Source organism: Salmo salar, chromosome ssa22 (genome assembly GCF_905237065.1).
Source record: "Salmo salar chromosome ssa22, Ssal_v3.1, whole genome shotgun sequence".
Classification (NCBI taxonomy): domain Eukaryota; kingdom Metazoa; phylum Chordata; class Actinopteri; order Salmoniformes; family Salmonidae; genus Salmo; species Salmo salar.
In genome coordinates this window covers 33290350-33312755 of record NC_059463.1, presented here as the reverse complement: position 1 = coordinate 33312755, position 22406 = coordinate 33290350, and the positions used below count along the sequence as shown (strand labels likewise).

Sequence of the window (22406 nt, the reverse complement as noted above, 5' to 3'; positions counted from 1 at the left end):
ACACAAACAGAAATACAAATCATAGACAGATTTTGAAATCCCTGAATTTAGAGTACAAAAAACCATAATGTTTTTACAAATTAAATTGAAAAATTAAAGTTATATTATAGTTATGAACACCAACAAATAAGAAAATTAAGACAAGTATAGTACATTCTCAAAAGCAATTCTTTATCTCATAAAATACCCAACAATTCTCAAGCATTTAAAAGATAGAGCTTATCGATAATACTACAAGCTGTAAAAAGGAACATAAATACAACAGCACACACATTTAAAATAATTGGCCTAATTGAAATTCTTCCTGAATGATAACACTGGTGTAATTGTTTTTCTTTGGTCAATCTATTCTCAGTTATCATTGCCATCAAACAATCACTACTGTATTTCAGCTGTCTTTGAAATGTTTTTGTCCAATATATATGCCCTATTTTCTTCAAATATATTGTTCGTGCTTGCTAAATGCACAAACACCATGCTTCTTTGCTACATCTGCTTATCTTCAAACAAAACATTGACAATATAACAAGGAAACAATGAACAAATACTTAAATCAGTACATGTTAGATAAAAATTGTCAAACAGGCCTGATGGAAACAGCACATTTGTCGGTACACTTTCCAAATGTTGACACAACAAAATATGCTAGACAAAGTGGAAACGCGGTAGAAACGCCTTCATGAGCGAATATTGATATATTAACTTTCATATGGAAGTAAACTTTGAGTCACACGATGATTGTGTGTTCATCCCACTATGACTCGGTAAAGCATGCAGTAAATAAATTATGGTGAACTTCACAGGGTGGTGAAAGTGCACGCTGATGAGTTTGATGCTCCTTTCCAATAAATATCGAGGGTCTTATTCTGGTGACATGATGATTGTCATGATGATTTGACAAATAAAAAGAATCTCGCTTTTATCATGTAGGTAGCCTATACCCACACTTTATCTGCGAGCTGTTGGCATTTCGCTACACCCGCAATAACATATGTGACAAATGTGACAAATAAAATTTGATTTGATAGAGCGCACGTGATGTATTGTTACAAAGCCATCAGTAGAGTTGAAAATGCGATGGAAACCCATTTACCTTGTATTTTTTATTTGGTACATGGAAATTTAACTGGGCAAGTTATTTTTATGTGCGCACAGACTTATCTGCAAGTCAATTTGATGGAAACACATCTCTGGTTGGAAAATGTGCATATAGATTTTATGCGGATTTTAGAATATTCACATGGAAATCTGTTGCCAATTGGATGGAAACCTAGCTAGTGACAGGGTCCTCCGTAGCATTCTGAGGCCACACACGCACACACACACCTACAAAAATAGCCTATAGACACTAAATATGGCTTTTGTTTTAAACAAGTGCTATCAGATTTCTCACTAGAGTGGCTATGTGAACTGTGCTGCAGTGAGGGTTGAGGTTTATGCATCAGGGTGTGACTATATAGGCAAATTCTCCCCCTACTCCAAGAGGTCCTGGCTGAGTACTGAGTAAGATGTAGGCCTGTGCAGTGGCTGATGACGTGAAGGTGTAAATCACTCTTTCAGAATAACTAATGGTCTCAATGCACACTGGGGATTAACTCCAAATCCATTCCTTACCCTGGAAGTCTTACTCAGCCTGAGATCCATGTTAATGCTTTACAACCACAGACTTTTACAAGTCCACACACTGCTGTGCCTGTTGGCCATAGCGAAGAGACCAACGGCACGGTGCCGAAGGTGTGCGATCTGAATACACTGTAGATGTGGAGTTTGAGACATTATGAGCATAAATACCCTGCTCCTTTATTTAAGTCAGATTGTGTACAGTCATCCTTGGGGCAAGAAGATATGTTTATAGAGGAACTGGGTGGAATATCTCACTTGTGGACTTTTTGATGATTAAATGCAGTCATTCTAAAAGGACTAACTTATCTACATTTCAAATTAATCTGTAAAGCATAAAAATAAAATAACATAATTAAGAAAAATGACTGGAGTAATGAAATCAACCATATGGTTCTGTGAATGTTATTGGACAGAACTAGGGACTAAAAGTCCTAGAACCCAATTTATGTATGTAGACAGTTTCCCAAATACAATCTCATCTATTCTATGGTAGAACAAGCATAAAACACAAAATTATGTTACACAAGTAGCAAGAAACACACACAGAGAGACACACGTGCGTGCACACACACACACCGACACACAAATACATCTACATACCGCAGACACATTCATTTCCTGATTCATGGCTTTGCATATAATTCCAATATTGCTTATTCATCTACGAGATCATCACTGTATGAGGGTGAGACTTCATTGACATCAATGATATGTGTAACTATGGCCAATACATGAGTTGTTGAATTGAATGAATGGACCTAAGACTGAACTGGTCCTGTGTTAATGATCTAGTCCATGTACTCTGACTCATAACACTGCTCATTATGGCTTACTTTCAATGTGCTGTACTGTTCAATGTGCTGTACTGTTCAATGTGCTGTACTGTTCAATGTGCTGTGCAACACATCACCTCAGCAATGGCTTGGGGCTGGGAGCACAGCCGTGGGAAGATGTTTGGGGGTGGAGGTGTGGTGATGATTTTTCAGGGGGTGCTGCAGCACCTACTTCCCGCGGCTTTGGCTGGGAGCAGACGGCTAGTTTCAGACGGCACAGATATCAGCTACAGTTGAAGTCGGAAGTTTACATACACTTAGGTTGGAGTCATTAAAACTAGTTTTTCAACCACTACACACATGTTTTTGTTAACAAACTATAGTTTTGGCAAGTCGGTTAGGACATCTACTTTGTACATGACACAAGTAATTTTTCCAACAATTGCTTACAGACAGATCATTTCGCTTATAATTCACTGTATCACAATTCCAGTGGGTCAGAAGTTTACATACACTAAGTTGACTGTGCCTTTAAACAGCTTGGGAAATTCCTGAAAATGATGTCATGGCTTCAGAAGCTTCTGATAGGCTAATTGACATAATTTGAGTCAATTGAAGGTGTACCTGTGGTTGTATTTCAAGGCCTACCTTCAAACTCAGTGCCTCTGTGCTTGACATAATGGGAAAATCAAAAGAAATCAGCCAAGACCTCAGAATTTTGCAAGCCAAAGAACACCATCCCAACCATGTGCACGGGGGTGGCAGCATCATGTGGTGAGGGTCGTTTGCTGCAGGAGAGACCGGTGCACTTCACAAAATAGATGGCATCATGAAGCAGGAAAATAATGTGGATATATTGAAGCAAAATTTCAAGACATCAGTCAGGAAGTTAAAGCTTGGTCACAAATGGGTTTTCCAAATGGACAATGACCCCAAGCATACTTCCAAAATTGTGGCAAAATGACTTAAGGACAACAAAGTCAAGGTATTGGAGTGGCCATCACAAAGCCCTGACCTCAGTCCTATAGAACATTTGTGGGCAGAACTGAAAAAGTGTGTGCGAGCAAGGAGGCCCGCAAACCTGACTCAGTTACACCAGCTCTGTCAGGAGGAATGGGCCAAAATTCACCCAACTTATTGTGGGAAGGTGGTGGAAGGCTACCCGAAACGTTTGACCCAAGTTAAACAATTTAAAGGCAATGCTACCAAATATTTTACATTTTTTACATTTTTAGTCATTTAGCAGATGCTCTTATCCAGAGCGACTTACAGTAGTTAATGCATACATTTCATTTCATGCATTTTTAAAAAATGTTTTATTTTTTTAAATTATTTTTTTTGTACTGGCCCCCCGTGGGATATACTAAATACTAATTGAGTGTATGCAAACTTCTGACCCACTAGGAATGTGATGAAAGAAATAAAAGCTGAAATAAATCTTTCTCTCTACTATTTTTCTGACATTTCACATTCTTAAAATAAAGTGGTGATCCTAACTGACCTAAGACAGGGAATTTTTAGTAGGATTAAATGTCAGGAATTGTGAAAATCTGAGTTTAAATGTATTTGGCTAAGGTGTATGTAAACTTCTGACTTCAACTGTATGTGCTGGATTCTTCCCACCCAGATATCTGATCCCCCTGGTAGACTGCATGGCATTCCACTGAGAATAAAGGGAAATGACAACTAAATTAGTTATCTTTCACATTCCGATCCCTGTTGAACGGCTTGTTTGATGAAGAGAATTGGGAGAGTGGCGAACCGTCGGTGCTACGGCACACTTCCTTGTTGTGATTGTCTTGAACATTCACGCTGGTGAGATTTTGTCCATCTCTAGAATCACTGAGTCAAAGCATTGGCATTAAATTGTATAAAATTGACCCTGCACACATTTATAGATGTTAAAGGAGTGTGTTTGTGTGTTTAGTATATGTGTAGCTCACAACAATAGCTTGCAATGTGCCATAGTCCATTGGTCAAATCCTTGTTTTTGTTTGTCTCATCGAGCAGAGATCTATAATACGCTCTGTCCCAATGAGTGAAGTCACAAGCACAGACGATGTAAAGATCAGAAGAGAGTTGCCAGTTTGTAAGTTGAGTTTCCAACTTACAAACTGAGAATCGATCGCTAGTTTGATATTACTCGTCAAACATGAGCATGACTGAAACACAAACGAGACAACAATAACAGAGAAAAATGCATAGTAATACACATGAATATATGTTGAAATATGAATGTTATTTGGGGGAAAATCATACAATAGAAAAACATTCATGAAAAAAAATGTCAAAAACTATTCACAAAAGGCATTTGTGGCGAATGGTTTTCACAATAAGAGATTGGTTGGTCATCGTTCTTGCACTCCGAGTAGCCCTTAAGGAAAAGTGCATTTCATATGGTCCGCCACTCCAAGCTGCTGCCATTCAGATTAGTATCTCCTGTGTTTCTCTTTGTGTGGAGACACCTTGTAAAGTAGCATATGGTCAGTTTTATGGTTGGCAGAGTGATCTCTCGTGGCCCTTGTCCCAACTCTGAGATTTAGTGCTTGTTTTTCTCTCTCTTCTCTTCCAGACTACATGTTCCACCTGTTTTTATTTTATTTATTTATTTAACCTTTATTTAACTTGGCAAGTCAGTTAAGAACAAATTATTATTTACAATGACGGCCTAGGAACAGTGGGTTAACTGCCTTGTTCAGGGGCAGAACGACAGATCCTGTAGACAGTTCCTGAAACTGTTCCTGTAGACAGTTCCTGAAACTGTTGCTGTAGACAGGGCCAGTTTCACCCTGGGGTGACAGAGTAGGTTCACTACATAGAGCCTTTACTTTACTGTCTATCTAGAGCAACGGGGAAATTCTTATGGGTATACAGCATGTATATGTGTAAATGTATTATGTGTGTGTGTGTGTGTGTGTGTGTATGTGTGTGTGTGTGTGTGTATATAGGGGTGTGGGGGGTAGTTTAACAGGTGTAACAGCAGAGGTGAGTGCTAGGTCTTGGAGTAGACCCTTGTTATAGGATGGGCTGCTCATGTGGGGAGATGACTTGGTGCGCTTGTAAGGATAGGACAGGGAGTGTTGGTCTGTCTGAGGGTGGTGGAATAGGAGGTAACGAGAATGGGTCAGAGTGCATCACTATGTCACTATCACTGGGATCTCCCAGTTGCCCCTTTCTGGGACCCCGCTTCTGCCGCTGCAGCCTCCCCCCAGGGCTCCCCATCACTGTCCGCCCCCCTCTCCCTCTCCTCGTCCCCCCACTCGTCCTCCTCATCCTCATCTTCCTCCTCGAGGCTCTTCTCCTCCTCCCTCTCTTTCTTGATGGCTTGGATGGCAGGGGGGGCAGAGGCGCTGTCCCCAGAGTCGCTGCTGTCCTCAAAGGCCTCTGGGTTCTCCAGCATCTCCCTGATCAGAGGAGGCATGGGGCCTGGGATCTCCATCTTCAGAGTGATGGCTCTCTCAGCACCTACAGTACACAGAGAGACCCACGCATAAACATAAGTTTACATTCACATTGACACTTTAGCCATTTAGCGGACGTATCCAGAGTGACTTACAATCAGTTATTCATTGTTAATTATTTGGGGTGCTATGTCTCTATCAATACTGATTGAATGCAGGAGTCTGAGGCTCTACTATATATGCATATTGATCTATGTGTCAGTATTGTGTTAGTATAGCCTGTGTTAAGAATAAAGATCTAGGCTGTGCTATATATCTGTACTGTGTACTATATCCTTATCTGTACTGACCCTTGGTGCTGATGCCCCTGAGGTCAGTGACCTTCATCAGCATGCGGGGGAACATGTGGGGCTTGTTGGGGCGTCTGCGGCGGGCGTAGATTTTCAGGGCCTCCAGGAGGGGTTCCTGTAGCTTGTCCACCTTCTGGGGCTCCTCCAGGTCCATACGGTCTGAGGGAGAGAGCCAATGTTGATACAATTACCTGTCATTGAAATTACAAAGTCGTTTGTAGAATGTTAGGTTTCTAAACTGTGTAAAAGAGTAATTTTCCTACTGAGATTACATCGAAAATTGTAGATGCAAGAGATTAGTCATTCATTCATTGCTATGATCATTGATCTCCTGAAGAAGCTATCCCTGTAACTTTCTTTCTGTGCCCCCAAATGTTCGGATATAGCCTACTAGTAAAGTTACCAGGTTGTTAGCTAGCCAGCTAGCTAATGAGGTAACAGGGCTGAACAAAGTGTAAGCAAATTAATGTAAAATGGGAAGAAACAAGACGTTTTCGCTGTAGTAATGGTACAACCATGATGCTAATGAATATGTGTTCGCTTTTTTCTCTAGGGCACTCGGAAACAACGGTAGAGCGAAGTCATTACAACAATTATCTAGCCGCATTGGTTCTCCCAAATAAAAATTCAAGGTCTCACAGCAAAATGTTTAGGAGCATATGCCACCAAAATGGTCACACATTATTATGAGACATGTGCGTGCACACACAAACACACACTAACAGCAGTACCTCCGCAGATCAAGCAGATGGCGCTGAGGAGACCGGTTTCTGTGTCGTCCATCTCCAGAGGCAGCAGCTGGCCAGCAAAGGCAAACACCAGTTCTGTGAGAGGGCCAAAGCCTGCGTTGTGCATCTGGGTCCGATTCAGGGTCAGCCCGTCGGAGAAGGTCATTGTGTCCTGCTCCGGAGTGTAGCGAGTACAGATCCTCAGCATCTGAGAGGAGAGGATGGAGAGGTTAGGGGAATAATGACAACAAAGATGATGAAAAGGGAGGGTGAGGAAGAGGGGGTGTGTAAATTGTAGGGAGTGACAGAGGCTTGAGGATAGTGACATGTTGATAGTGTGTTAAGGGAAAAAGGAGTATGGATAGAGCATTGTGAGGGAAAGAGAGAAGTAGATAGGTTGTAGTGAGGGAGAGAAGAGTGAAAATGGAGGGAGAGAGCAGTGAGGGAGAGAGGAGTACAGACAGAGTGGAGGTGGAGGGAGAGAGCAGTGAGGGAGAGAGGAGTACAGACAGAGTGGAGGTTGAGGGAGATAGCAATAATGGAGAGAGTACAGACAGAGTGGAGGTTGAGGGAGATAGCAATAATGGAGAGAGTACAGACAGAGTGGAGGTGGAGTGAGAGAGCAGTAATGAAGAGAGTACAGACAGAGTGGAGGTGGAGGGAGAGAGCAGTAATGGAGAGAGTACAGACAGAGTGGAGGTGGAGGGAGAGAGGAGTAATGGAGAGAGTACAGACAGAGTGGAGGTGGAGGGAGAGAGCAGTAATGGAGAGAGTACAGACTGAGAGGAGGTGGAGGGAGAGAGCAGTAATGGAGAGAGTACAGACAGAGTGGAGGTGGAGGGAGAGAGCAGTAATGGAGAGAGTACAGACAGAGTGGAGGTGGAGGGAGAGAGCAGTAATGGAGAGAGTACAGACAGAGTGGAGGTGGAGGGAGAGAGCAGTAATGGAGAGAGTACAGACAGAGTGGAGGTGGAGGGAGAGAGCAGTAATGGAGAGAGTACAGACAGAGTGGAGGTGGAGGGAGAGAGCAGTAATGGAGAGAGTACAGACAGAGTGGAGGTGGAGGGAGAGAGCAGTAATGGAGAGAGTACAGACAGAGTGGAGGTGGAGGGAGAGAGCAGTAATGGAGAGAGTACAGACAGAGTGGAGGGAGAGAGCAGTAATGGAGAGAGTACAGACAGAGTGGAGGTGGGCGAGAGAGAGCAGTAATGGAGAGAGTACAGACAGAGTGGAGGTGGAGGGAGGGGTGTTCAGGTACCAGTATGTCCAGACAGGCTGATTTGAGGAGAGTGATCTGGTCAGCGATGGTGAGGGTGGTGAAGCCTGGCAGGCGCTTGGCAAATTCCACTATCTTGATGATGCACTTGGTGGAGAGTTCACTGAACTTATCCCACAGCCCCAGATCCAACTGTACACGGTGGTCTGCACTGGAGTTCTGGAACAGGAGAGAGAGTGCTAAGTTGTGTGTGTGTGTGTGTGTGTGTGTGTGTGTGTGTGTGTGTGTGTGTGTGTGTGTGTGTGTGTGTGTGTGTGACTCACTGTAGTGTATTTGCCCAGCTGGACAAGTGAGGGAAAGGTGTCTTTGTGGGCTTTGCTGACTTTGTTGACTAGCTCCTCCAGTTCTCCACTGAGCTCGTAGCTCTCCAGCAACACCACCTCCTCCTTCACATCCTTCTTCTTCTTGTTCCTGTCATTACGCACCGCTGCATGGCAGAGAAGAAGAGGGAGCGACGATAAGTGAGAGAGTAAAGGAACATGGTGGATTGGTGGTGCTTGTTGGTTTCTTTAGTTGATGAATGACAGCACAACACATCCCTCATGCTTCACACCTTCCTACTCGTTCCTTCATCTCGTCTCAATATGGCCCCTATAATATCCATTTATAGGGGCCATATTGTGATTTCAGTGTAATCCCTAGCTATCCCAATACACACACTTACAGACATAAACTGTAGTGAGATCCCTTTACAAAGTCTTTGCCACCCTATCACTCTCACAACCTCTCTGTATTCAAACAGTCTCTGATCTCCCCACACCTTTACATTTGAGCACAACATGCCCAACAGGCAAACTGGACAAAACTGGCTGTAATGGCATCCCTCTGAGGCACTGTTACTCACCTTCTTTGGACATGCCAACCTCAAAGCACTTTTGCAGCCGGCAGTACTGACAGCGATTACGGGTCACCTTGTTGATCTGACAGTTCTTGTCTCGGTGGCAGGTATACACCATGTTCTTCTGAATACTGCGCCGGAAGAATCCCTGAGAGAGAGAAGAGAGAGAGAGAGACCGAGGGGGAGAGAGACAGAGAGAAACCAACAGACCAAGAGAGAGTAAAAGAGAGAGAAATCAGGCATTAAAACATTCTTAATGGTCACAAGACCATATGTCTGGAGCATAGATGGAATATGTCTCACTACATAGCCACAGGAGGTTATTTCAGCCCATGCCCTTAGATAAAGATTCGACCAGAGGACAGCACAGGCGTTTTTACATTGTGTAACGTCTCAGAATAGGGATAAACTGCATGGAAAAAATTATGTTAGAGTGTCTGTTTGCCCCAGTCTGACTTTCTGGCTTGTTTGTTTGTGTATGCATTTTCTGTATATGTCATGTATTTGCTTGTGTTACACTTGGGGTCTATTGTCCTGTTGGAATGTAAATCTTCACCCCAGTCTAAGGTCATTTGCACTCTGAAGCAGGTTCTCAAGAATCAAGAATTTGCCTGTATTTGACTTCATTCATTGTTCCCTCCATCCTTACCAGTCACCCAATCCTTGACGCTGAAAAGCATCCCCATAGCATGATGCTGCCGCCACCATGCTTGATGGTAGAGATGGTGTTAGACAGGTGATGAGCCTGGTTTTCTCCAGACATAGCACTTTGCATTCAGGCCAAAGAGTTCCATTTTGGTCTCATACATTTTACATTTTATTCATATAGCAGACGCTCTTATCCAGAGGGACTTACAGTAGTGAATACATACATTTCATACCATTTCATGCATTTTTTTTATTTTTATACTGGCCCCCCTTGGGAATCGAACCCACAACCCTGGCGTTGCACACACCATGCTGGCGTTGCAAACATCATGCTCTACCAACTGAGCCACAGGGAAGACTACAGACCACAGAATCTTTTGTTATGCTCTCAGAGTCTTTCACTTGCCTATTTGCTAACGCCAGGCGTGCTGTCGTGTGCTTTTTTCTCAGGAGTGGCTTCCGTCTGGCCACTCTCCCATAAGCCTAGATTGGTGAAGGGTTTTAGAGAATTGTCCTTCTGGCAGGTTCTCCCATCTCAGCCAAGGAACTCTGTAGTTCTGTCAGAGTGGTCATTGGGTTCTTGGTCACCTCCCTGACCAAGGTTCTTCTTACCCGGTTATTCAGTTTGGTCAGACGGCCAACTCTAGGCAGTCTGGGTAGTTCCATATTTTTTAAATTTTCGAATGATGGAGACCACTGTTCTCTTTGAAACTTTCAACACTTTAGAAATAGTTTTATACCCTTCCCCAGATATATGCCTCATCATAATTATCTCTGTGATCTACAGACAGTTCTATGGACTTCATGGTATAGTTTCTAATCTGACATGCACTTCTTCTTCCTTAAAGTTTTCTGGCAGACTACAACTATTGGTGTATTGCTACCACCTACTGTGTGGGGTCTTCTTCTTTGATATTATTGCCGCCCGTAAACAAATACTGTAGCTGCATGCCGCCACCTACTGTTTGGCTGTATATCAGCCCAAATAATTAACAAAATAAACAATACAAAACTCAATGTACTCCAGATTCAACTGCCAACGTCCATCCCTACAGGCTTTGGGGTCTGAGAAGGAAGAGCATCTTCAGACAGTATTCTTTGCAATGTTTTGGCAGTGAAGTCCTGGAAACCCCAAAAACCTTTCAGCCACAGATACTATTATGTTCAGTTTCTTCTTTTGTTTGTTTGTTTGTGCAGTACAATTAACCACATCTCTGAATAACACCATGAACCCTACCTTCTTCACAATCAGCTTATCAGTTTCCCTCAACTGTTGAACAACACTCTGAATCTCCACAGTCTGCGGAGCATCCACCACCATATCTTCAGCTCCACTCGCTCCTTCAACTACTTCACCTGCCTGTATAGACCTGACCCTTACCACTTCATACTCCTTTACCCTAACCGGGCTCTCCGGGGAATTGGGAACATGGTTGCATCACAATTACAACATTGTACAGCCTCAGATTCTTAAACAACATTCCTTCGGCACACACTTGATACAAAACAACGGCTTGGACACAGAAGGTCTCACTGCATATCTAACATATCCCAACTTCACATGTGAAGGGAGATACTCTTTGTCAAACATCAATAATACCGACAGGCTTTCTTTTCCCCATTCACTATAGCGTTCAGCCGGCGTGCTCCAACTACTCCTGTATGCTACCCGTAAACCACGAGGCCTCCACATCCAACGTGATGCCAGAGTCGACACCTTTTAACGGTGCTCTGCTACAAAAATCTAAACTCTCCACTTCATAACTCGGTAGTTCGTCGATCCTTAATACCTTTTTCTTCTGCTCTTTCAACACACCAGAAATCAAAATAAAAACACTTCTGGTCACTCTGACCGATTCCACCTTGATACTTCAAACGGATCTCCCAAAAATCTATTGTTAGTGAACCTTACTCCAACCAAAAACCTATACTCCTTAACAACTTTCACCCTTTTTGTTCCATTTTCCTTTATCACTGTCTTCCACTCTTCAGCCAAACTGCAAGGATTCACTCTCTCCACCGAGAGAGGCCGGAACTCGGCAGTCCTCACCGTGGGTACTTCGTCCACAGTCCCGTCAGGTTCCATCTCCGAGCTTATATCGCATGTATCCCTCTTTTTACACTTGTCACCAATCTTCCTCAACTCAACTCATTCTTGGCTGTCGTCACTACACCTGCCACCGCAATTGATTCACCCTCACTCTTGTCATGTTCAATTTCCTTGTCTAGCTCTTCCAGAAGTTCTGTGCAATCCACCATTCCATATTCACTCAGGACATATTTCACTTTTCTTCTGTTTCCCTTGTCCGCCATCTTCTCCTTCAGCAAGTCTTCCAGAAGGTTTGTACAATCCCCCACTCCATATTTATTTATAATATGTCCCAGTTTCTTCCTTTTGGCCTTGTCCACAATCTTCTTGAACCCATGCCCCTGCAACCTCAGCTAGCGCTTCCTCATCTCGCCAATGCCACTCCTGTTCATCTGCGTTCCTGATATGCACTGTCAACTGTGGGACCTTATATAGACAGGTGTGTTTCTTTCTAAATCATGTCCAAACGTTTGAATTGGCCACAGGTGGACTCCAATCAAGTTGTAGCGACATTTCAAGGGTGATCCAAGGAAATTGGATGCACCTAAGCTCAATTTGGAGTGTCATAGCAAAGGGATGTGAATACTTATCTAAATGAGACATTTCTATATTTCATTTTCAATACATTTGCAAAAATGTAAAAAAAATGTTTTTAACTTTGTCATTATGGGGTAGTGTGTGAAGATGGGTCAGAGAGATAAAAAAATGAATTCAGACTGTAACACAACAAAATATTGTGGGGTATGGATACTATGAATACTTTGTGAAGGCACTTATGACTGGGTATATTGTGTCTCTCTGTTTTGATGTGTCTCACCTTGCAACCCTCACAGGAGCTGACCCCGTAGTGGTAGCCAGAGGACTTGTCCTGGCACACGAAACAGGGCTTGTAGATGCGGGGAGGAGGGGGCGGAGAGGGTGAACTGGGCACCATCTCCTCAGAGCTGGTGCTCTGGGTCTCCACTGCTGCTCAGAGAGAGAGAGAGAGAATAGAGAGAGAGAGAGAGAGAGAGAGAGAGAGAGAGAAGGGGGGCAAAAAAGTCATAGACGTTATCTTACCGCACATTTCAGTACACTGCATGTCAGAGGATGAAAATGAACATATTTCTTTCTTCCTAATGGGGGAGAGGGAAAGAGACACAATTAGCTGATGGACAGATAGCTACACTGATAAAATGATGATCAGCAGATGAGATTTGATTGGCGTCTCCACTACTGGGCAGTGGGGGTGGAGCATACCTCTGACTGAAAGCTGGTGTGTGTGGGTGTCTTTTTTATTTGAATGCCAGCTCAACCCGACATGCTTATATACCTCTAGCCACATTTGAACAAACAGACTGAAGGTAATCTCATGATGGCGCCGACAGCGATGGTCGCCTCGCGTTCTTAGGAAACTATGCAGTATTTTGTTTTTTTTATGCATTATTTCGTACACTGTTACCCCAAGAAATGTTATTACATACAGCTGAGAGGAACTATTGGATACAAGAGCAACGTCAACCAACATCATGACCAGGAATGCGACTTTCCCGAAGCGGATCCTCTGTTTGGTCCACCACCCAGGACAATGGATCGGATCCCAGTAGGCGACCCAAAACAACTGCGCCGCAGAAGGGGCAGACGGAGCGGTCTTCTGGTCAGGCTCCATAGACGGGCACATCGCTCACCGCTCCCGAGTATACTACTCGCCAATGTCCAGTCTCTTGACAACAAGGTAGATGAAATTCGAGCAAGTGTTGCCTTCCAGAGAGACATCAGAGATTGTAACATTCTCTGCTTCACGGAAACATGGCTCACTCGGGATACGCATCGCGCCAACAGAAACAAACATCTCTCTGGTAAGAAGAAGGGTGGGGGTGTATGCCTTATGATTAACGAGTTGTGGTGTTGTCACGAACGTCATTGGAAGCATACTCGGACCAAAGCGCAGCGTGATCTTGGTTCCACATGTTTATTAAAGGACACTCTCAAAAAACAATAAAGAATAAACGAACACGTGAAGCTATGGAGTGCTCACATGCAACAACACATAAACAAAACAAGATCCCACAAAACACAGTGGGGAAATGGCTGCCTAAATATGATCCCAAATCAGAGACAACAATAAACAGCTGCCTCTGATTGGGAACCATACCAGGCCAACATAGAATAGAACAATCTAGATTACCCACCCTAGTCACACCCCGACCTAACCAACATAGAGAATAAAAGGCTCTCTATGGTCAGGGCGTGACAGGTGTGATCATAACAGCATAGAGGAACTCAAGTCCTTTTGTTCACCTGACCTAGAATACCTTACAATCAAATGCTGACCGCATTATCTACCAAGAGAATTCTCTTCGATTATAATCACAGCCGTGTATATCCCCCCCCAAGCAGACACCTCGACGGCCCTGAAAGAACTTCTTTGGACTCTATGTAAACTGGAAACCACATATCCTGAGGCTGCATTTATTGTAGCTGGGGATTTTAACCTGTTGGGGATAGGGGGCAGTATTTGCACGGCCGGATAAAAAACGTACCCGATTTAACCTGTTGGGGGTAGGGGGCACTATTGACACGGCCGGATAAAAAACGTACCCGATTTAATCTGGTTACTACTCCTGCCCAGTAACTAGAATATGCATATAATTATTGGCTTTGGATAGAAAACACCCTAAAGTTTCTAAAACTGTTTGAATGGTGTCTGTGAGTATAACAGAACTCATATGGCAGGCAAAAACCTGAGAAGATTCCTTACAGGAAGTGCCCTCTCTGACAAGATCTTGTTCTTCTTGTCTCTGTTTATTGAAGACTGAGGATCTTTGCTGTAACGTGACACTTCCTACGGCTCCCATAGGCTCTCAGAGCCCGGGAAAAAGCTGAATGATATCGAGGCAGCCCCAGGCTGAAACACATTATCACTTTTGGCAAGTGGCCGATCAGAGGACTATGGGCTTAGGCGCGTGCACGAGTCGACTCCATGCTTTATTTTCTTTCGTCTTTTTACCTAAACGCAGATTCCCGGTCGGAATATTATCGCTTTTTTACGAGAAAAATGGCATAAAAATTGATTTTAAACAGCGGTTGACATGCTTCGAAGTACGGTAATGGAATATTTAGAAAATTTTTGTCACGAAATGCGCCGTGCTCGTCACCCTTCTTTACCCTTTCGGATAGTGTCTTGAACGCACGAACAAAACGCCGCTGTTTGGATATAACAATGGATTATTTGGGACCAAACCAACATTTGTTATTGAAGTAGAAGTCCTGGGAGTGCATTCTGACGAAGAACACCAAAGGTAATAACATTTTTCTTATAGTAAATCTGATTTTGGTGAGTGCTAAACTTGCTGGGTGTCTAAATAGCTAGCCCTGTGATGCCGGGCTATCTACTTAGAATATTGCAAAATGTGCTTTCACCGAAAAGCTATTTTAAAATCGGACATATCGAGTGCATAGAGGAGTTCTGTATCTATAATTCTTAAAATAATTGTTATGCTTTTTGTGAACGTTTATCGTGAGTAATTTAGTAAATTTTTAGTAAATTCACTGGAAGTTTGCGGGGGGTATGCTAGTTCTGAACGTCACATGCTAATGTAAAAAGCTGGTTTTTGATATAAATATGAACTTGATTGAACAAAACATGCATGTATTGTATAACATAATGTCCTAGGTGTGTCATCTGATGAAGATCATCAAAGGTTAGTGCTGCATTTAGCTGTCTTCTGGGTTTTTGTGACATTATATGCTAGCTTGAAAAATGTGTGTCTGATTATTTCTGGCTGGGTACTCTGCTGACATAATCTAATGTTTTGCTTTCGTTGTAAAGCCTTTTTGAAATCGGACAGTGTGGTTAGATTAACGAGAGTCTTGTCTTTAAAATGGTGTAAAATAGTCATATGTTTGAGAAATTGAAGTAATAGCATTTCTAAGGTATTTGAATATCGCGCCACGGGATTCCACTGGCCCAGAGAGGTTAACAAGGCTAATCTGAAAACAAGGCTCCCTAAATTTTTGCAGCATATCGAATGCGCGACCCAGGCTGGCAAAATTCTTGATCATTGCTACTCTAACTTCGCATACAAAGCCTTCCCTCGCCCTCCTTTCAGCAAATCCGACCACGACTCCATTTTGTTGCTCCCAGCCTATAGACAGAAACTAAAACAGGAAATGCCCGTGCTCAGGTAGGTCTGTTCAACGCTGGTCTGACCAATCTGATTCCACGCTTCAAGATTGCCTGATCACGTGAACTGGGATATGTTCCGGATAGCATTGGACAACAACATTGATGTTACGCTAATTCGGTGAGCGAGTGTTTTAGCAAGTCCATCGGTGATGTTGTACCCACAGTGACTAATGAAACATTCCCCAACCAGAAACCGTGGATTGATGGCAGCATTCGTGCAAAACTGAAAGCGCGAACCACTACTTTTAATCATGGCAAGGCGACCGGAAACATGACCGAATACAAACAGTGTAGCTATACAATACAGTGCCAATGACACAGCCCGCTACAAAAACCTGCGGGCTCTCCTTCACCGCAGCCAACGTGAGTAAAACATTTAAACGTATTAACCCTCGCAAGGCTGCCGGCCCAGACGGCATCCCTAGCCTCAGAGCATGCGCAGACCAGCTGGCTGTGTGTTTACGGACATATTCAATCAATCCCTATCCCAGTCTGCTGTTCCCACATGCTTCAAGTGGGCCATCATTGTTCCTGTTCCCAAGAAAGCTAAGGTAACTGAGCTAAACGACTATCGCCCCATAGCACTCACTTCCGTCATCACGAAGTGCTTTGAGAGACTAATCAAGGATTATATCACTTCCACCCTATCTGACACCCTAGACCCACACCAATTTACTTGCTGCCCCAATAGGTCCACAGATGACACAATCGCAATCACACTGCACTAACCCATCTGGACAAGAGGAATACCTATGTAAGAATGCTATTCATCAATTACAGCTCAGCATTTAACACCACAGTACCCTCCAAACTCATCATTAAGCTCGAGACCCTGGGTCTCGACCCCGCCCTGTGCAACTGGGTCCTGGACTTTCTGATGGGCCGCACCCAGGTGGTGAGGGTAGCAAACAACATCTCCACCCCGCTGATCCTCAACACTGGGGTCCCACAAGGGTGCGTTCTCAGCCCTCTCCTGTACTCCCTGTTCACCCATGACTGCTTGGCCATGCACGCCTCCAACTCAATCATCAAGTTTGCAGACGACACTACAGTGGTAGGCTTGATTACCAACAACGACGAGACGGCCTACAGGAAGGAGGTGAGGGCCCTCGGAGTGTGGTGTCAGGAAAATAACCTCACACTCAACATCAACAAAACAAAGGAGATGATTGTGGACTTCAGGAAGCAGCAGAGGGAGCACCCCCCTATCCACATCGACGGGACAGTAGTGGAGAAGGTGGAAAGTTTTATGTTTCTCGGCGTACACATCATGGACAAACTGAAATGGTCCACCCACACAGACAGCATGGTGAAGAAGGTGCAACAGCGCCTCTTCAACCTCAGGAGGCTGAAGAAATTTGGCTTGTCACCAAAAACACTCACTAACTTTTACAGATGCACAATCGAGAGCATCCTGTTGGGCTGTATCACCGCCTGGTACAGCAACTGCTCCGCCCATAACCGTATGGCTCTCCAGAGGGTAGTGAGGTCTGCACAACGCATCACCGGGGACAAACTACCTGCCCTCCAGGACACCTACACCACCTGATGTCACAGGAAGGCCAAAACGATCATCAAGGACAACAACCACCCGAGCCACTGCCTGTTCACTCCTCCATCATCCAGAAGGCGAGGTCAATACAGGTGCATCAAAGCTGGGACTGATAGAGACTGAAAAACAGCTTCTATCTCAAGGCCATCAGACTGTTAAACAGCCATCACTAACATTGAGTGGCTGCTGCCAACATACTGACTCAAATCTCTAGCCACTTTAATAATAAAACATTGGATGTAATAAATGTATCACTAGTCACTTTAAACAATGCCACTTTATATAATGTTTACATACCCTACATTATTCATCTCATATGTATATACTGTACTCTATACCATCTAATGCATCTTGCCTATGCCGTTCGGCCATCACTCATCTATATATTTATATGTACATATTCTTATTCATTCCTTTACACTTGTGTGTATAAGGTAGTTGTTGTGGAATTGTTAGATTACTTGTTAGATATTACTGCACAGTCGGAACTAGAAGCACAAGCATTTCGCCACACTCGCATTAACATCTGCTAACCATGTGTATGTGACCAATAAAATTTGATTTGATTCGTTTATGAGACTCTGCTGTCTCCCACTGTCCCTCCCTTCTGTGTTGCAAGGGGAAAATGCAACACAATATAACATCATTTGCTTTGCCATAGGCAAAGTCATTCAACTGCTACCAGCAAAATAAACAACGTAAAATACACACACACACACACACACACACACACACACACACACACACACACACACACACACACACACACACACACACACACGCACACACACACACACAGACAAACATTTTCACACACAGAGACAACATGACACCGATGGAGCCCAGATGAGCGAAACCTTTGTCCATGTCTGGAAAAACGTGTATTTTTTTTCACCTTTTCATCACTGACCATTTCAGGTCTATGCACCATCTAGCTACTAAATATAACTTGAAACGCACTGGGTTTTTTCCTGACTTCACAGACAAAACACATCAGCATACATTTGCATAGATATACACACACACATACATTTATAAATGGTCAAAAAGCTCATATACCCATACATCTAGCCACATTCACTGACCAAGTCCCCAAACCAATCCTCTCTAACATGCCTTTCAACTTTCACCTTCAGTCACTCCAACTTCCCCTCCCCATGCCCATCCCCGAACCCCCCTGTTTTTCTCTTGTTTCTTGGCCCTAAATTCCTTAGCGCAGGCTGGCCAGGGTTTAATAGAGGCCCAGGCTCATAAGCTGACCTATAAAGGCAGTGTCTGGGCTGGGGAGGAGGCCCCCGACCAGGCCGACCACCTCTTTATTGGGATCCAGTCACCTTGGACAGCCATTCACACCAACAGCTGAACTCTTGCATCCCTGCCCCTTATTATTATTATTTTTTAAATACAAAAATGGAGCTGCCACCTTGAATGGATAGAACAGCGCTGGCCCAAATGTGGACCTCTACACACCCGCACCCCTACTCCTCGACCCCCTTCCAGCCCCCTCTCTCACACTGGGGCCTGCGTTTAACAAGAGTGGCAAGACTTCAAAAAGAGGAGAAAAGGGAATAAAGGAATAATCTAATAAAAGAAGAGGAGACAAATTAACAGAGAAAAAGAGAGGGTGAAATATATGGGAGTTAAGACGACAGAGGGCTCCCAGTAGGTAGAGAGGTGGAATAAAACTCTGAGCCTTTAGCTTTGACCTTGTTTGTAAGACCATCACTACCAATACCATTAGTACTAACTACCAACAGCCTAACAGTATACTACCACCACTACCAATACCATTAGTACTAGCTACCAATAGCCTTTATCATGACTCAGTTCCATTCCATTACACATAAGAGTCATTGGATGGACGCGTCTTCTTTGGGGGGAGTTTTGTAAGAACCACTACACTCGGTCTGAACATTAACACGCATTGCTTGAGGTACAGTTTTGGAAGCATAAGGACCTTATCTTTCATATCGGTAAGAAATAATACTAATAATTTCAAAAAGGTTCAATTTAAACACACCTTTATAGGGTTAGGGTTCCATCATGGCCATATTAACATGTTACAGCGCATGTTTATGGAAAACAGATGGTGGATTACCTGTTCTAATTAGCCATATGCGTCTCCAAACACCTGTGTGTAAATGGAAGACGTGTTGTGACTGTGATAAAACCATTCAAAACAGTGTACAGTAAGTGTGTATTTTGCATTTGTGAAATTAATTTGATGTGATGTGAAAGTAGAGGGATTTATGTTTCTAGAACCGTACCGCAATTGAGAATAGATCCCCGTTTAGATGGAGTGTTTGGTTCTTTTGGCTTCTAGAGCCATTTCACCTTCAAACAGAACCTGTAAGGTCCTTGGACTAAGGAGTAAAGCTAGGCTCCTTCAGTCCAATACCAATTTTTTTATTGTCACATACACTGCAGTGAAATATGTTGTTTCACAGGGTCAGACATAGCAGTAAGACGCCACCGGAGCAAATTACGGTGCTTTGCTCAAGGGCAAGTCAACCAACTTTTCACCTTGTCGGCTCGGATATTTGAACGAGCAACCTTTCGGTTACTGGCCCAACAGTCTAACCACTAGGCTACCTGCCACCCAATACCATTAGTACTAGATTTTCAAGCCAATTTAAGTCAAAACTGTAACTAAGCCACTCAGGGACATTCAATGTCGTCTAGGTAAGCAACTCCAGTGTATATTTGGTGGTTTAGGTTATTGTCCTGCTGAAAAGTGAATTTGTCTCACAGTGTCTGCTGGAAAGCAGACTTAAACAGGTTTTCTTGTAGTTTCCTAACGGTTTGGTTGCTACAACAGCCAAATTGTGAAGGAGCTTTAGTTAAGACCTAACACCAACTTTTCATCCACATGTCATATACAGTGCCCTATTGGAACAGTGACGCATTTTTTCTTATTTTGGCTCTCTACTCAAATTGTTTTATTTGAACTCAAGGTTAAAGGTTAAAACCTCTACAGGATCGTTGTCCCTCCCGCGGGACAGTTGAGCTAACGTAGGCTAATTTTGATTAGCATGAGGTTGTAAGTAACAAGAACATTTCCCAGCACATAGACATATCTGATATGGGCAGAAAGCTTCAATTCTTGTTAATCTAACTGCACTGTCCAATTTACAGTAACTATTACAGTGAAAGAATACCATGCAATTGTTTTAGGAGAGTGTACAGTTATGAATTTGAAAATATATGAATAAACCAATTAGGTACATTTGGGCAGTCTTTGATACAACACTTAGAACAAAAATGCAATGATTCATTGGATCAGTCTAAAACGTTGCACATACACTGCTGCTCTCTTGTGGCCAAAATCTAAATTGCGCCTAGATTCCTAAGTCATCTATTGGCCTTTCTCTTATTTCAAAGATGATAATGTGTTATATTATCCTACATTAATTTCACATTTCCACAAACATCAAAGTGTTTCCTTTGAAATGGTATCAAGAATATGCATATCCTTGCTTCAGACCCTGAGCTCCAGGCAGTTAGATTTGGGAATGTCATTTTAGGCGGAAATTGAAAAAAGGGTCCGATCCTGTGCAGACTATCAACTTTAATTTGAGGGTATTCTCCCCATATCGGGTGACCCGTTTACAAATTATAGCACCTTTTGTACATAGTCCACCCATTTTAGGACATCAAAAGTATTAGGATAAATTCACTTATGTGCATTAAAGTAGTAAAAACGTTATTATTTTTTCCCATACTCATAGCATGCAATGCATCCAAATTTGTTGCATGCATTTGCTGTTTGTTTTGGTTGTGTTTCAGATTATTTTGTGCACAATAGAAATGAATGGTAAATAATGTATTGTGTCATTTTTGAGTCACTTTTATTGTAAATAAGAATAGAATATGTTTCTAGACACTTCTACATTAATGTGGATTCTACATTAATGTGTTCCATGATTACGGATAATCCGAAATGAATCTTTAATAATGATGAGTGAGACAGTTACAGACAGACAAATATCATACCCCTAAGACATGCTAATCAATAAAAGGGGAGGTTAGCATTTCTGGGGAGGGGTATGATATCTGTGAGTCTGTAACGGTTTACCCGATATGGATGAAAATACCTTCAAATTAAAGCTGACAGTTTGCACTAAATCCAAATTATAGAGGTTACTGTATGTCATATGGATCTTACAGGTGAGAAATATCCAGCATGTGCATGTGCGCGCGCACACACACACACACACATACACACACACACACACACACACACACATACACGCACACAGACACAGTCTTGTTTCACTAAACTTGCGGGGAGGGGACACATTGATTCCTATTCAAAGTCCTATTTTCCTTAACCCCTAACCCTTACCTTTACCCTAACCTTAACCCCAAACCTAACTCCTAACCTTAACCATAAACCTTTAAACCCTACTTCTAACCCTAAGATAATTCTAACACTAACCCTAACCCCCCTAGAAATAGCCTTTTGGTCCCCACAAGTATAGTTAAACATGTTGACACACATACACACACAGTGTGTTGAATGTATGCCATGATGAAGGGATCCTTTCATTTTCTGTCTTCAGCGTGGTTGTGTGGGCGACAGTGTGACGCATCGCCTGAGGAGCAGCTCAGACGTCTCAGGGTTGGGCTTCAGCCAGAATAGGGGGCTGACAGACCCTCTCCAAGGGATGTTACTATGGAGTATCTACACAAGTCTATATTTCTTAAAGTGGCCTTGTGATTTTGTCTACGTTTGCCTTCCCTTGTATTTTTCTCTAATAGTCTTTAAAAGAGGAACATTTTGGATCATCAACAAAATAGTTCTAGGGGCAGTAGTTTTTCCTAACCCAGTAATCTGACTAGGAAAAACCTCATGTCCTAGTTATACCTTGTAAATACACAATAGTAGTTTCCCTGGTCAGGTCCCATGACGTTATGTAGTTCTAATTAAACAATAAGGCCTAAGGGGGTGTGGTATATG

General features: G+C 43.1%; 1 protein-coding gene across 2 annotated transcripts in view; it reads right to left on the bottom strand.

The window, feature by feature from the left end:
- Window positions 1-4616: 4616 nt before the first annotated feature.
- LOC106583300 (retinoic acid receptor gamma-A) overlaps window positions 4617-22406 on the bottom strand; it is a 78341-nt gene continuing 60551 nt past the window's right edge. For both annotated transcript variants that reach the window (XM_014167338.2, XM_014167339.2), the window contains 7 exons: window positions 12544-12692; window positions 8996-9137; window positions 8415-8578; window positions 8134-8310; window positions 6879-7083; window positions 6148-6306; window positions 4617-5861 (listed from right to left, as the gene is read on the bottom strand). In XM_014167338.2, coding sequence (XP_014022813.1) covers window positions 5545-5861; window positions 6148-6306; window positions 6879-7083; window positions 8134-8310; window positions 8415-8578; window positions 8996-9137; window positions 12544-12692 — 1313 coding nt within the window. In that variant the 3' untranslated portion in view covers window positions 4617-5544. The remainder of the gene's footprint in view (window positions 5862-6147; window positions 6307-6878; window positions 7084-8133; window positions 8311-8414; window positions 8579-8995; window positions 9138-12543; window positions 12693-22406) is intronic.